The sequence below is a fragment of the Indicator indicator genome, chromosome 6 (assembly GCF_027791375.1).
Source record: "Indicator indicator isolate 239-I01 chromosome 6, UM_Iind_1.1, whole genome shotgun sequence".
NCBI lineage: Eukaryota > Metazoa > Chordata > Aves > Piciformes > Indicatoridae > Indicator > Indicator indicator.
Window position 1 is genome coordinate 19,333,804 of NC_072015.1, and position 17,005 is coordinate 19,350,808.

General features: G+C 38.7%; 1 protein-coding gene across 1 annotated transcript in view; it reads left to right on the top strand.

Moving 5' to 3' along the window:
- Positions 1–17,005, top strand: part of DNAH5 (dynein axonemal heavy chain 5) — a 134,924-nt gene that overhangs the window by 88,342 nt on the left and 29,577 nt on the right. The window contains 8 exon segments of the mRNA XM_054381977.1: positions 1,641–1,836; positions 4,311–4,483; positions 6,816–6,946; positions 8,511–8,664; positions 9,400–9,667; positions 10,251–10,482; positions 11,665–11,779; positions 12,024–12,200. Coding sequence (XP_054237952.1) covers positions 1,641–1,836; positions 4,311–4,483; positions 6,816–6,946; positions 8,511–8,664; positions 9,400–9,667; positions 10,251–10,482; positions 11,665–11,779; positions 12,024–12,200 — 1,446 coding nt within the window.

Genomic DNA, 17,005 nt, shown 5'->3' on the forward strand with positions numbered 1-17,005 from the left:
TAACTCAACTACCATGACCACCAAATTATATCCTGAAGTACCACACACTTCATGAATGCCTCCCGGGATGGCAACTCCACCACTGCCCTGTTCCAATATCTCACCACTCTTTCAGTAAAGATATTTTTCCTGATATCCAATCTAAACATCCCCTGGAGCAACTTAAGCCCATTTCCTCTTGTCCTATCACCAGTTACTAGGGAAAAGAGGCCAACACTGGCCTCACTACAACCTCCTTTCAGGTAGTTGTAGAGAGCAATAAGATCTCCCTTTACCCTTTGTTTCTCCAGACTAAGCAATCCCAGTTCCTTCAGATGGTAGTTTGCTACCACTACTTTGATAGTTCAGTTGAGAATTATATTCACAATAGGAATGGTTACAAATAGTTTGAGAATAGTATTTGGAAAAGATAAATCCAAAAGCAGTAATATTACCCCACTAACAAAAGGAAAGAAATTCCTGGAGACTTTAGGAATGTTTCAAATACTCACAGTGCTTTTTGCTTAATGTGGGAATTCCCCTTATCATCTCTTTTTATTGGAAAATCTTCCTGAACTGCTACTGCTGCTTGTTCCATGTGTGTGTGGGGCAAAAACCCAAGAGGAAAGAGCTCACTAGCTCTGCAGCTCACCTGTTGTAATCAAAAGGCGAATCTAATTTTGTCACACCTTACAGGAAAGCATTCCAAAGCGGAGAGACCAAAGATGTGGGCATCAGGAACAGATAAGCATCTGTCCTCTGCCCAAAGGTGACTAGACTTGTGCCAGCATGGGGTCTGTCTTAGGTACCTGGCAGTGCACTTAGCTTGGGGGAAAGGGTCATGTGTGTACACCAACCACAGCCCTGGGTGGGGGGAAGTATCTTCCCCTGCTCCTTCTATCCCAGCTTCTTTTCTTCCCCCCATGCTGGCTTCGGGGGAATAAGGGGGTGGGAAGAGGCTTTGGATGTACTGCCACACCCCTCATCAGCCTCCTTGTCCTTCTCTGGACATGCTACAGGACTTGTACTGTGGTGCCCAGAACTGAACACCGTACTCAAGCTGTGGCTTCACTAGGGCTGAGTACAGGGGCACTCCCTACTCCTGCTGCACACTCTAGTTTTGATGATGTGAGCCTTCTTGGCCACCTGGGTACACTGCTGCTTCATGTTCAGATGGCTATCCACTAGCACCTCCAGATCCTTTTCCACCAGGTGGCTTTCAAGCCAATCTTCCCCAAGCCTGTAGTGTTGCTTGGGGTTGTTGTGACCACAGTGCCGGACCTGACACTTGGTCTTGTTGACCCTTATCTCATTGACCTCAATACAATGATCTAACCTGTCCAGATCTCTCTGCAGTACCTTCCTACCCTCGAGCGTATCAACACTCCCACTCAGTCTAGTGTCTTCTGCAAACTTGCTGAGGGTGCACTTGATCCTCTCATCCAAATAGCCGATAAAGATGTTAAACAGAACTGGCCCTAATATTGGACAGAATGAGAAGCTAATGCTCTGTCCTGAATAATCTCAAAAAATACTGCTGTTTCTTTTTGAATGTTAATATGATTTGAAAGTAAATAAATAAAAAAGTATGACTCTTAAATTGGCATAGCTCAATGCAAGCCTAGTCAGACTGAAATGCCTTTTTTCTTCTTCTTATGTAGGTACTGATAAACCTGTGGAAGCACGAGTGTAAGCGTGTTATTGCTGACCGTTTCACAACCTCAGAAGATACTAACTGGTTTGATGTAACTGTGACAAAACTCATTGCAGAGGAACTTGAAGAAACAAAAGATTTGATGGATACTGAAATGGATGCATTCTTTGTTGACTTCTTAAGGGATGCACCTGAAAAAACTGGTAAAGATGGGCTCTAATAACCATGAATAAGAAAAAAGATACCATAAAATAGATGCTAATAGAAATGAGTCTTAAAATGAGTAATAAGTTTATACATGAGGGGTGGCTGTTCTGTCCAGGAATTTAAAAGTACTCTGAGTTGCCAATGGTGGGTCCATCTTTATATTAATGGTATTTTTTAAGTCTGTATTTATATCCACTTATCTGTACAGGTGAACCCTGCTTCTTTTCCAGTGATGCAGTAGATAGAGAAAACTGCCAAAGAGTGAGCATGAGTCTGTATTATTCTAAAATGATGGAAGAACTGTGATATGAATGACTTGAAGTGGTGGGGTTGCAGTACTAGATAAAGGGTAGCACTCTAGCTACCATCACCTAGAAACCTGTTGAAAGAATGCTGACTCTGGGCTAATCAGATACACCTTAGGAAGTACTACATGATTTTGTATCAAATAAATATTATTTCAAAGTCTCCTGACTGGTAAAACCTCTTGAATTATCCATATGGCTTATAGCAATGTCTTTCTGTCTTTAAATAAAAACACTGTTTCAGTGACCTTGCTAAATGACCTGGGAATATTTGTTAGTTGATGCAGAACAGAAAACAGTTTGGATTTTGGGGAAGGTCATTATTAAAGCTAATGGATGATTCAATTATCTGTGTTCATATCACTACTGTTGGATAGTGGAGGCAATAAAAGGTTGGCATGAGTGGACAAATGCCAATTAAATCTCTTATAGGATAACTGAATTATTCAGAATGCAGTGATAAAGGAGAGTAAAGGTTAGGAAATGTTTGATTGGAAGGAATCAAGTAGAAGTCATATGAGATAGTAGTCAAATACATCCATCACTAACTTGCTAAACTGCAGTAATATAGACAGAACTGATAAAGTCAGAATACATGCTGAGAGAGTGGAGCGACTTCTAATGCAAAAATTTGGATACATGCTAGAAACTATTACATTGAACTGAAAAATAAATGCAAAAAGAAGCACATATTTTTCAAAATAGAATCATAGAATCATTAAGGTTGGAAAAGATCTCCAATATCATCAAGTCCAACCATTAACCGAAGATTGCCAAGTCCACCACTAAACCATGTTCCCAAGTGCCATCTGTATGTTTCTTGAACACTTTCAGGGATGATGATTCCACCACTTTCCTGTGCAGCACGTTCCAATATTTAACCATTCTTTGAGTGAAAACACTTTTTCTGACATCAAATATAAAGCTCCCATTCTGCAGCTTGAGGCCATTTCCTCTCATTCCGTTGCTTGTTACTTGAGATGACAGACTGACACCCATCTTGCTACAACCTTCTTTAAGGTAGTTGGAGAGAGAGAGAGAAAGTCTTCCTTCAGCCATCTCTTCTGAAGACTAAGCAATTGCAGTTCCCTCAGCCACTTCTCAGAAGACTCGTGCTCTAGTCACTTCACCAGCTTTGCTGCCCTTCTTTGGGTGTGCTCCAGCAACAAAATGTTTTTCTTGTAGTGAGGGCTCAAAACTGAACAGAATATTTGAGATGTGGCCTCACCAGTGCCAAGTACTGGTGCCAGTACCAGTGCAAGGACATAATCACTTCCCTGATCCTGATGGCCAAACTTTTTCTGATAGAGGCCACGATTTGTTGGCCTTTTTTGCCACATGAACACACTGCTGGTTCATTCAACTGACTGTTGACCATCCTCCTCATGTCCTTCAGGTAGCTTTCCAGCTGCTCTGTGCCAAAGCAAAGTAGCTTGCTTCCTGGTGTCAGTTTAAATGTACCTGCCATGTAATGTGCCTTTTAACATGAATCTTCATCTAAGTTCAAAGTACGATGCCTTCATTTAGAAAGGGCATTTTTTGTCCTCAATATGTTTGTCAGAGCCTTCCTGTTTTGGCTTTAAGTGAGAAGAATAACAAGTGTAATTTTATTTTAACTGTTCTTTTAATGGAATTTAGATTTCTGAGCTCCTAAATATATAAAAAAATACATCTGACATAAATTTCGAATAACCCTATGCTCTGGTTAGTGATATGTTTACATATACTCCCCGTATTCCCTGGATTGTACAGTCACAATATATTTGTCCTTGAGATAAACACATGAAGACTTGACATGAAGTAGCCCAAACATCAACTTCTAGTTCTTAGTAGTTGTGCTGCCACCCAGAGGTATTTTGACAAGAACTTCCTAAGGTTCGGTGATGGAAAGTGTGAAGTCTCTCATCTCGGAAAGCAAAATTCCATGCACAAGTACACACTGGCAACTACCCATGTGGAAACTTACTATTCCTTGTAGATAGTCTGTATGCAGCACTGCCATGTACATCTAATGTACATAGAAAGGTTAGAAAAGACCTTTGTTTTGTGTAATAAACCTGTTTCTGGGTGGTTAAAGATGCTTCTAATTACCTTCACTTATCCCCACAGTGAGCTTCATCAGTCATATAAACTGCTAAGGTTTTGTTATTTGCTTTTTGTTCTAGGTGAAAAATCAGAAGACGTTAATTTAGATATTCCCAAAATCTATGAGCCAATTTACTCCTTTCATCAACTACAGAATCGTTTAAATAAGTTTTTACAAGCATACAATGAGAACATTCGTGGTACTGGAATGGACATGGTTTTCTTTGAGGATGCTATGATTCATTTAGTCAAGGTACAGTCTTGCTAGATTGACATTCATTGCTGTTATTCACTTGCCCTCAGCACCTGTAAGTAGAGGTATGCACGAATCAGGGTAAAGTGCTTCCAAAACTAAAGCAAATAATTTGTTGCTAGCAAATTTTTTTCTGTCACTCTGTGACTGTGGTTCAGTGTTTCTGAAAATTCTGAAAATGATAGAACTATTGTCCACACAAAGTAGGCTTCATACAAAGGAGAAACTTCAAAAACAAAAACCAAACCAACCAAACAAAAACCCTTCACTTACACAGTGAGGTTATCTATATTTCTTGCCATAAATTATTAAGAACTGAATATTGTATTGTACTAGCAAGAACAATTTAAATTAAATTATAGTTGACAAACATATTGCATCTGTGGTTTTCAACATTTTGGGGTCCATTCTTGTCATTTCACAAAATTAGTCCCTTTCTTTTAAGGTCTTCCCTGCAAAATGGATGATGTTCTACTATGAATTTCTTTAGGAGAATTGTTAAATCATCATAGCACTCTCTAAAAATGTTGATTTATTCTTATTTAAAAAACTAAAACAAAACCAAACCTACCAATCAACCAGCAACAACAAAAAAAACCCCCAATACCATACCCAACCAACCAACCAACCAAAAAAAAACCCCACCAAACAAATAAACAAACAACGGCAACAAAACCATAACCCATATAAATTCAGAATATAGAAGAAAACAACCAACCAACCATTTTTCTTCTCTTTTTTTTCACTTAAGAACCACCTGTTGTCAGGAATTTTTTCTTTGGATAGCTAGATGGTAAATACCTGACATGTTATCTTAACTTACATGGGGATAAATTGAATATCCCTGATCCTATACTCTTCGAAGCAGCATTTACAGCTGTGCATGTCTGAGCTTTATGCATTAATTATACTTGAGACAGCTTCTAAGAGAAAGCTAGATAAGCATAATTAAAGTAGTGCCTAATCTGAGCTAATGTAGTAGGACTTGAATGAGTTAAAGCTAAGGAATATCTTAGAGAACAAAGCTTCCAATTTACAGTTTGTGTGCCTCTGGAAGAGATCTAGTAGCCCTAACCGAAATGCTCAGTGATATCCCAAGGGTGGTGTGCAAATCTCTTTCTTTCTCTGTTTAAATCCTGAGTATGCTTAGAGTAAATCTTCATACTTGATTTCATGTTTGCTTATAAAACCTTCATTGTACTAAGTGTGCAAAATATGTGGGTTTGAAACTGCAGGAAGTTGACATGATTATTTTTAATAACTTGAAAAAGTTTGTTAGAGAAAAACCAAGTTAATAGTCTCCCAGGCTGCATATTCATAGAATCATTAAGGTTGGAAGAAACCTTTAAGATCATTGAGTCCAACCATAGCCTAACTACCATGACCACTAAAGTACATCCTGAAGAGCCACATCTACACAGGTTTTCAACACCTATATGCTTCTTGAACAAGAGCAAGTGGTTCCATAGCATTCTGCAGGCTCTTCTGTTTACTGTATCTGTCCACATGCAATAGTGTATGGAGCAAGTTTGTCTCCCGCACTTAAAGGCATATTTTCTTAGTATCAGGTATCATCTTCTACCTGCTTCCAAAGCTCCTGACATTGTTTTTTGGCTGTGGACAGTGGGTTGGGTGCAGCATGCAGTTCACAATGCTGAAAATTCTTTGCCTCTGAACTGTAAATGGTCTGTTTGTGTTGCACTTGTGTTGCTGCCTTTTACTTTAAAAGATAAATGATGAAAGGGAGATCTACCTAGGAGATGTTGGACTGTGATCAAATATTTGTACTGATAATGTGCCTTTTAAAAATCAATTAAATTAGAAGCCTAAGAAATTTGATTATAAAGGCAGTGTTACCTGCTGTGAAGAATACTGGAGGCTTTGCCCTGAATGTCTGGTACAACTTGTCTGTCTGGTCACCACAAAAGAGCCTAGGGAGATGAGTTGTCCAGAGGGTATGGTATTGGAGAAACTATTATTTTCTTCCCAGTTTTACCAATCTGTCATGCTATGGTAACACACCAATAACAAATCACAGCTGAGATTTACTTGTGCTTTGTGGAAGTGTGAGATGCAGTTCTGTGATAACTGAAAGTCGACAGAGATGGAATCAAGTGGTTGCTATACTATTGGAAGGTTTATAGGAAATATTTCAAAGTACAAATGTTAGTGGAACACATTAAGAGTTATATGGAATCTCTTAACTAAACCTTAAAATTTTAATTTGTTTTACATTAATATAATTTTATTACTAGACTAGCTTTACTAGATAGGATTTTTGGGTATGAAGCTTTTACACATTGCAGCAATAAATGACTGTGATCATACACAGATTTCTCGTGTGATTCGCACACCTCGTGGAAATGCTCTTTTAGTGGGAGTCGGTGGCTCAGGAAAGCAGAGCTTGACAAGACTGACATCTTTTATAGCTGGCTATGATACATTCCAGATAATGTTAACAAGGTGAGCATTAATCAAAATTTAAGTACTTTTGTGTTTGAAATCTTCCTATCAGTCTCCCAGTCTGCAGTGGGAGAAAGAACAAGCTTAATATAGGTTGATCACTGTTGCCAAATGTCTGAAATAGGAATTACTTCAGGAGAAATCACAGTGATGCTGACAAAACAAGCAATAACAAATTGCTGAATATCATTCATAAAGTATTATGAAACCACTAGAGAATGTCATCTTCCATGAAGAACGTGCTATGTGGCTTTGCACTCTAACTTGCTTTGGCACCTAAGAATCATAAGATGGCCTATATAAAGCCCATGAATAAAAAAAAAGTCCAGAAAAGATCTGGTGAACCCTTTTGCCAAAAGGCATGTAAACATGATGTGTGCACCTGCTGAATTAAAGAATCTCTCCTGAAGAATAGATTGATTAGAGGAAAGACTCATCGAACATGCTGATAAAACATAATCCTGCCTTACAACCCCCCTTGGACTTCTTCAAGTGGGCTAGCCAGCTAATGCAGAAGTGTGATGATCTGACTGAAAAAATTCAACTTCACCCCTTTCTAAGTTCAAGTGTTTATCTAAAACACTTCTAAAAATTTGTTCTAAAGTAACATCTGGGAAAAATTTTGAATCCTTGAATAGAAATTTTTGCTCTTTGTTAATAAAAAATTTCCTGTTCTCTGAGTTCTTAAAGATAATAATTGTTGGACTTTAAATGGTTTAATTTAGTTTATTGAGGCAGATAATAGCCATATATTAAACACAATGAGTGTAACTTAAATATTTTTTATGTCAGTATTGTTGTCTAATTTTGAGTAATGAACAATAAGTCTTCCAATCATTATTCCCCCCTGCAGCTGAAACAAAACTGCATAGAATATTTGTGTCTTCTTAGTGTCCATTTCTATTTTTAGCAGTGTCTTTGCTTTTGACATGCCCTACTTATAAACATGCATATGAAACCTTATCTTGGTGATTATGATTCCTTTCCTGAAATGCAAAAAATTATCATAATCATAAAAAAAATTATAAATCTAATGTATTTATCATCTGAGCTCCTCCCTAGTTATGAGGAACTATTGTAGCATTTTAAAATTTTCAGATCATACATAAGATCATTATAGCTACATTAGAAACTCAATATAAAAGTTGTATGTAACCACTTCTCTGGTTTAATTTCCATTGGGCATCCTAAAAACCTCAGCTTTTGTTGCAGTTCTTTATCCAGACAGAGAGATAATTCCAGTGTAACCTTGTGTGCTGGGTTTATGTGGCAAGGTTTTGGCAGCAGTGGGCTACAGGGGGTGGCTTCTGTGAGGAGCTGCTGTAAGTTTCCCCCATGTCCAATAGAGCCAGTGCCAAACAGCTTTCAGGCGGACCAGCTGCTGGCCAAGGCCACCTGTCAGCCATGGTGGTAATGCCTCTGCCAGGGAGGAAAAAAAACCAAAAAGGCACTTTTTTGCCTTAAATTACAAAAGGTTCTTTTTCATGTAAATTTGTTGGTTCTGATTCTTTTAACCAAAAGCCCCTGTTGGCAGGAATGTTAGTACAACTGTACTCTTTTGTAGATCATACAACACTTTAAACTTGATGGAAGATCTGAAACTCTTGTACAGAACAGCAGGACTGCAAGGGAAAGGCATCTGCTTCCTTCTTACAGACAATGAGATCAAAGATGAGTCTTTTTTGGAATATCTGAACAATGTTTTATCATCAGGAGAGGTAAGATGCCTTCTCATCATTGGTTTTCCACTTTGTGAATGGTATAATTCTGAAGCTAAAATAACTGAATTTATTTGAATATTCTTTTATATGTCAAGGGGAACATGTTTGCAAACTAAAACTGAACTAACATTTTATTATTACGGAATTATGAAAAATGGAAACAATCCATTATGCTAGGTTGGTGTGAGACAAAGCTATTGTAAAATTAAGAATAAGCATCATCACTACATGCAGAGAATTTGGTTAAGTCAGACCCTTTTAAAAGTGTTGATAAACTGTCAGCTACCTGAGAATGGCTTAAAAATGTAGAGTTGAGGAACACAGCTGAAATTTAACAAGGTTATCTGTTAAATTTAAATATCTTGAGTGTACAATTAGCTTTTGTATGGTGAATTTATGTCCAGAATTAATGGGACGACTTTTATTGGTTTACTTAATTATTTTTTTCCAGGGGTATCTTTCAGAGTAATTTCTACTAGTTATTAGGGTATCAAGAGAAAAAAGCAAAGCTGTTGTACATAAAGTCATTGTTTTTCACATGGGAGAGTGGGTTTTACAGCAATTTAGATTTTATTGTGTTTAATGGAATCACTTCAATAAAAGTGGAATGGGTCCTAATAACTTGTGTGTCTGAAATGTATGCCCCTTCCTGCAATTCTATGCATTAAATGAACTTTATTCTGGTTTGGATTATCTCATAAAGCATGAAATAAATCTTCCTTTTTCTCAAAGGTGTCAAACTTATTTGCACGTGACGAAATAGATGAGATCGTAAGTGACCTCATACCCATCTTCAAAAAGGAATATCCACGTAGACCTCCAACCAGTGAGGTTCTGTATGACTACTTCATGACTAGAGTCCATCAGAACCTTCATGTGGTTCTTTGCTTTTCACCAGTAGGTGATAAATTCCGAAACAGGGCCCTGAAATTCCCTGCTCTTGTTTCTGGATGCACTATAGATTGGTTCAGCCGGTGGCCTAAAGATGCTCTGGTGGCAGGTAGGTGCATGTTTTGTCATTGCACACATTTAATTCTTTGGTCGGTAGTCATAAGGTTCTTCTAATTACTTTCAATTTGGCTAGCACACTGGCAGAAAAAAATTACTTGGTTCTGAAACTTGAGGTTCATATTTTCTTACCCTAAAGCTTGCTGTATTAAGCTGTTGAAATATTTCTAACAGAGGAAAGGCTTCAAACACAGATTGAAGGAAAAATCACTATAGAGGTTGCTTAAAAGTGTTAGTAAAGAAGGCAAAATACTACTAAAGAAAGAGATTATTAGTGATCAGACATATGGGGAAAGGCTGTGATTACCCAATCCCTGGTAGCTAGCAGTTAAGGTCAGAGAGGCAAAGCAGTTGCACGCTTTGGAAGAGAAAGCATACCAGATCCTTGGCTATAACTTCTTACTGAGAAGTATGGAATAATGTTCAGAATCTGATGCTGGAGGGTAAAGAAGACTGGGGTTTCAGAAACTGGGTGAAAGCTGATATAATATGTGCAGACATGCTTTTGCATTGCTCTGATTATAAGCTATGTGTTTTTACTGAATATCTACTTACATTTTTCTTTCTTTCTGGAGTGTCTGAACATTTCCTGTCGTCATTTGATATGGACTGCACTGCTGATATAAAGAGGGAAATTGTGCAGTGTATGGGCTCATTCCAAGATGGAGTAGCAGAGAAATGTTCTGATTACTTTAAAAGATACAGACGTTCTACACATGTGACTCCCAAATCCTACCTGTCCTTTATTCAGGGATATAAAACCACATACAAAGAAAAGCATGCTGAACTGCAGACATTAGCAAACAGGTAAAACTGCTCAGTTTACTATTGTCTTTCTTTAGTATTCTTCCCCAGATAGGTATATTCTGATATGCTTAATTTCAATGCATGGCTTGCCTCTTTTCACAGCAAAAGGATTATTATTTTTTAAAATTTTCCTAATTTTTTTGATCAAATATTATACTCACTCTTTTCATATAAAATAAAGGCTATATATTTCTGGAGTAGGAAAAAGGGTAGTGATATATGAAAAAACAAAACAATGGGGAGAAAAGGTGAATATTAATTTTTCCATTGTATTTTTAATGAGTAAAAGAGCTAAATGTAATGTCATAATGTATTCACAATAGTATTTAATTTACCAAAAAGCAAATTCTGTTTCCTTGCTAAACAGTTGTATCCTCCCAATATGAACACTGAAGAAATACCCCTGGTGGTTTTGGTTTTGTGGTCATAGAACCTGATTTGGACTGCTGAGTTATTAAAGTGTTTTTGATGTGTTAATTTTCCTGTTCAGATACTTTTTTAGACTAATGAAATCTATTTTCAGATTTAATCTTCATGTCAGAAAGAGTCAAATAGAGTGTGAAAGTAGCACTGAGTGTATCAGTTGATGTCATCCTTAAGAAAAACTGTCATCTAACTTTTCACAGATTGACACAAAGACCTGGAGGCCTTTAGGAAAGATTCAGTCTACTTTATTTCACTTCAAAAAATTCTTGTTTTGTATTACTCTTTTTTGGCTGGTTTTGATTTCAGTATTTTGATTTAATTAGCCTTTTCAATATCCTCTTCAAACAAGAAATAGTGATTTGAGATATTTCTTAGAATTCTAGTGATCAGAAAATGCTTTCTGCTTTATAGAACTCAGTCCTTTGAATATCAGATTGGAGCTCAACAAGTATGGTGACCTATGGAACTAATGTATAGGATTTTTATGCAGTAAAAAAGGCATACTTCCTAAGACATGTTTAAAATTTCAGGCCTCAGACTCTCCATGCATTTCTTTACTGTTAATTTTCTTGATTCTCCAGATATCAGACAGTTGTGTGAGAGTTCCTATACAAGTTTTATTTTTGGTGTAAAATACCTTTTGCTAGTGTTCGTTTTGATTGGTGGCAATTCATTCTATTGATGGACTAATTTGGAAAGCAGAGTGTAAATTACATAGGGAATTACATTCTTGTTATTTTGCTTTTTTAACTCCAGAATGAATAATGGACTGGAAAAATTGAAAGAGGCTTCTGAGTCAGTGGCTGCTCTTAGCAGAGAACTGGAGGTAAAAGAAAAGGAACTTCAAATTGCCAATGAAAAAGCTGACATGGTATGTAAAGTGTATTTCTATTTGATTTTTTTTATACTCTTTTAATTTTTTTTTCTATTTTTGAAAAGATTAATCAAGTGAAAGGAAAGTGTTGGGGAAAAAAGGGATCTTGGAAACTAGGAAGAGGGACAAAAGTTTTCTGGTTCTGGAATTCAGCAGATAACATTTTACAACAAAAAATAATACTTTCTTCAACCTAGGTGTATTCTTTAATATTTGGCATGTCGGGTTTCTTACATTCTAGGTATTGAAAGAAGTTACTGTAAAAGCACAGGCTGCTGAGAAGGTGAAGAGTGAAGTTCAGAAAGTAAAAGACAAAGCTCAAGCTATTGTAGACAGTATTTCAGTTGACAAAGCCATTGCTGAAGAGAAGTTGGAAGCTGCTAAACCTGCTTTGGAAGAAGCAGAAGCAGCTTTACAGGTTAGTACATGAATTATATATAATAGTATTTTACTACTGGGAAGATAGGAATCTTTGAAAAAAAATTAAAAATTGTGGATTCATTGAATAACACCCCTGTTGACAGAAAATGTATGCAAACAAATATGCATATTTTGAGGGGTTTTAGGCTCACTTTTGCTTTTCTTTTTCCACTTGAGTGCCAACCCCATTTTTAGTCAGAAAATTGCAAGTTTTAACTCTTATTTAAAGCTATAGTTGATATCTGATGTGCTGCATTTGATGTTAGACAAGGAACTAGATGTTTGTACTGTTGTATAACAGTTTCTGTGCAACTACTGAAGCTTTCCATGTAACAAGTTATAATTTCACCAAAATCTAAATTTCCTGGTTTATTTCAAGTTTTATTTAATGAATTTCGTTTTGATGAAGTTTGCTGATGTTTGGTGATTTGGCCCAGTCTGCATGGATTTATGAAGGGCAAGTCCAGCTTGACCAATCTAATCTCCTTCTGTGCCAAGGTGGAACACCTGGTGGATGAGGGGAAGGTTGTCGATATTATATGCCTTGACTTTAATAAGGCCTTCAATGCAGTTTCCCACAGCATCCTCCTGGAGAAATGCTCACGGCTTGGACACTCTCTGTTGGGTGAAAAACTGGCTAAATGTCTGAGCCCAAAGAGTTGTGGTGAATGGAGTTAAATCCAATTGGTGGTCAGTTACAAGTGGTGTTCCCCAGGGCTCGGTACTGGGGCCAGTTCTGTTTAACATCTTTATCAACGATTTGTATGAGGGGGTTGAGTGCACCCTCAGTAAGTTTGCAGATGACACCAAGTTGGGTGACTGTGTCAGTCTCCTGCAGAGAAGGGAGGCTCAAGAGAGGCAGAGAGATCTGGACGGACTGGATAGAAGGGCTGGGGCTAACAGTTCGAGATTCAGCATGGTCAGCTGCTGAGTGCTTTTGGAAGAGTAGCTGTAGAGCTGCTCAATGGAGAAGGAGCTGGGAGTGTTGATTGAAAACCAGATGAATATGAGCCAGCAATGTGGTCTGGTGGTCAAGGAGGCCAATGGCATCTTGACTTGTATTAGGAATGGTGTGGCTGGCAGTTCTAGTAATGTCCCCCTCCACTTGGCACTGGTGAGGGCACACCTGTGTTCAGTTTTGGGCCCCTCACTACAAGGACATTGAGGTACTGGAGTGTGTCCAAGAAGAGCAATCAAGCTGGTGAAGAGCTTTGAACGCAAGTCTTATGAGGAATGGCTGAGGGAACTGGAGTCTCCAGAAGAGAAGGCTGCGAGGACACTTCATTGCCCTCTACAACTACCTGAAAGGTGGTTGGAGCAAGATGTGGATAGATCTTTTCTCAGATGCAATAAGTAATGGGACAAGGGAAAATGTCCTCAGTGTCGTGCATTCAGCAAGCTGAACCAGTTAATGATATTTGATACCATGCTGATGTCATGTCAGCTTTATAACACGTTAGCTGGAGCAAAACATTATGGGGCTTGTAGTTCAGGTAGTGACATGAGAGGCTTCCTGTTTCTCAGGGCTGCTTCTGGTTGGTTTCTGGTTTTGGGACGTTGGTCTTTTCTGCTGGCCTGACTGTGGGCTTGTGGGGTCGGGGGATCGTTTTACGCTGGCTTCTGCTGATGCTTCTGCTTTTGATGTGCTTTTCTGCAAAATAAGCTAACATAATTGTGCATGGTGCTCTTCCCATTAAACACTCCTTACCTCAACCCATAGGGCTTTTCTGTGTGTTCCTCTCACTGCTGATCTGTGTGGAGGGGGGTTGCTTGCTAGAGCAGGCTGTATTAAACCAGGACACTCAAGTTGTGCCAGGGGAGGTTCAGGTTTGATATTAGCTAAAACTGATTTACAGAAAGGGTTATCAAGCATTGATGGACTCACCATAACTGGAGGTATTTAAAAGACATTGGATGCTTTGCTTAGAGATATGGTTTAGAAGTAGTGGTTTAGCAGGAGTTGTGGGATTTTAAGCTCTAGGCGAGCAATTGGACTTGATGATCTTAAGGGTCTCTTCCAACCTCAAAAGCTCTATGATTCTGTGATTAGTGATGAGAAAAAAGTAACTTTTGTTTATCTTGCATAGTATTAAAAAAAAATCTTTTCAGCTGACTGCGTAAGAGAATGTCCCTCAAGATATTTCCATCATGAGCAGTAGAGGGATCTAAAGTAAACCTAATATTAGAGACTGGCTGGGAGCTGGAATCTCAAGAAAAGCAAAGAATCAAGGAAAAATGTGAAGGACAGATAAACTTCAAAGGTCATTATGTAGATTTACTGGAAGTTTTTCCTTTCCACTTGAGAGGCTGCTAACAGTTGTGAAGGTTAAAGAGTATTGTGATGTTTGTTTGAATCAAAGTCTTCTACACGTGGTGTAAATATATTTTCACAGATCTTCTGAATGTATGGCTTCACTTTGAGTGAGAGGTGCTGTACAATCTCTGATTCCCATAATTCTTGAAGGGTAGAGTGGAAATGTCTAAATGAAGGCTGATAACATGACAACTGATAAGAGTGGAATAAGAGAGCAAGTCATACTTTGCTATTGTAGAAAGTTCAAAAAGAAACCCAAAACTCAGAGGTGGAGAGGCATTCTGACAAGTGCATAAACAGATAATGCAAACTGGAAAGTGTCTGAGGTATGAAAAGAGCACCAGTGTCCAGTGTCCTGTCTTGCATCTTATTACAGCTTACTTTCTGGTTTTGGCTAAAGTTACCAAACCAAAACAATGCTGCTCTTCTTGAAATTTTGGATTCTAACAACTGGAAATCCATTTTTGAGGAGGAGCTACAGTGGCACTACTTTGAGGCTTCACAATGGGGAAAGGTAGCTGGGTTTAAAATTCTTGCATTTGCTTTAATAATTTGCTAATAATGTGTGTCTAAAGGGGAAAAGAAAACTATCATAAAAGCAAGCCTAGCAGAATGCTTATCTATATTCTCACCATGCATTCATTCAGAAACTCCTTTAAGTAAGAAAAGTCTCCATATGAGTGTATAGGCCTGTGGCTATTCCTGAGTGTATTGTGCAGTCTGTTGAACCCTCCAGGCTCCCACATAGATGTGAAGAGCAGCTAAACTTCCCGTTAACTACTCCCTTGGGTTCCCACATAGGTCTACATCTTTCAGTTAGGGCAAGAAAGAGGTTCCAGGAAACTACAGACCAGTCAGCCTCACCTCCATCCCTGGAAAAATGATGGAGCAGCTCATACTAGAGGTCATCTCTAGGAACATGGATTTACCAAGGGGAAATCGTGCTTGACTAATCTGATAGCCTTCTATGGTGTCAGAACTGAATGGGTAGATGCAGGGAGACCAGTGGATGTAGTCTACCTTGACCTTAGCAAAGCTTTTGACACTGTCTCCCATAACATCCTTGTAAGCAAGTTCAGGAAGTGTAGGATAGAAGGACAGAGAGTGAAATAAATTAGGAACTTGTTACACAATAGAGTGCAAAGAATGGTGGTCAATGGTGCCAAGTCCAGCTGGAGAGCTGTAACTAGTGGAATCCCCCAGGGATCAGTGCTGGGTCCAGTCCTGTTCAACATCTTTATCAATGAAATTGATGAGGAAACAGAGTGTCTGCTCAGCAGGTTTGCTGATGATACCAAACTGGGAGGCTTGGCTGATAGCCTGAAGGCTGTGTAGCCATTCAGTGAGACTTGGACAGACTGGAGAGCTGGGCAGAGAGGAACCTAATGAGGTTCAACAAAGATAAGTGGAGAGTCCTTCATCTGGGAAGGAATAATAAAGTACATCAGTAGAGGTTAGGAGGCGATCTGCTAGAGAACAGCCTCATGGAGAACGACCTGGGAGTCCTAGTGGACAACAAGTTATCCATGGGACAGCAGTGTGCCCTTGTGGCCAAGAAGGCCAGTAGTGTCCTGGGGTGCATTAAGAGGAGTCCACCAGATCGAGGGAGGTTCTCCTCCCCCTCTACTCTGCCCTAGTGAGGCCCCACCTGGCATATTGAATCCAGTTCTGGTCTCCTTAGTTTAAGAGGGGCAGGGATCTACTTGAGAGAGTCCAACAGAGGGCTACAAGGATGATTAAGGGACTGGAACACAAGCCTTATGAGGAGAGGCTGAGAGACCTGGTGCTTTTTAGTCTGGAGAGAAGAAGAATGAGAGGGGATCTAGTAAATATGTCTAAATATCTGAGGGCTGAGTGTCAGGAAGGGACAGCCTCTTCTCACTTGCACCCTGAGATGGGATAAGGGGCAATGGATGTAAACTACATCACAGGATGTAAACTACTGTAAGGGTCATGGAGCACTGGAACAGGATCCCCAGAGAGGTTGTGGAGTCTCCTTCTCTGGAGACTTTCAAGACCCATCTGGGTGCATTCCTATGGGATCTATACTAGATTATATGATCCTGGTCTGAATGTGGGGTTGTACTTGAAGACATCCAGAGGTTTCTTCCAACCCCTAACATCCTGTGATCGTGTGAGGTATGAATCTCACAATTTTGGATTACAAATTTCCAGACAGGGAAATTCCTATAGTAGAATTGTGCTTGCACTGTAGATAAATGTCTATTAAAATATTTAATAAATAAAAACCTTCCAGGTTAAAAAAAAAAAACAACAAACCAAACCCACCCCCCCACCCCCCATAATTGGTTATTTCACTCTCTGTAATATGTTTTAGGACTGCTAAATATTATAAGAGATAGGTAGGTACATATCAGCTTATAAGCATTTTAAAACATAGAGTGAGATTAATTTTTTTTTAAGTTTGCATAAGAATTATCTAAGTTCAATACAACTTAGTGGCACACTGCACTGCAATACAAATGGCA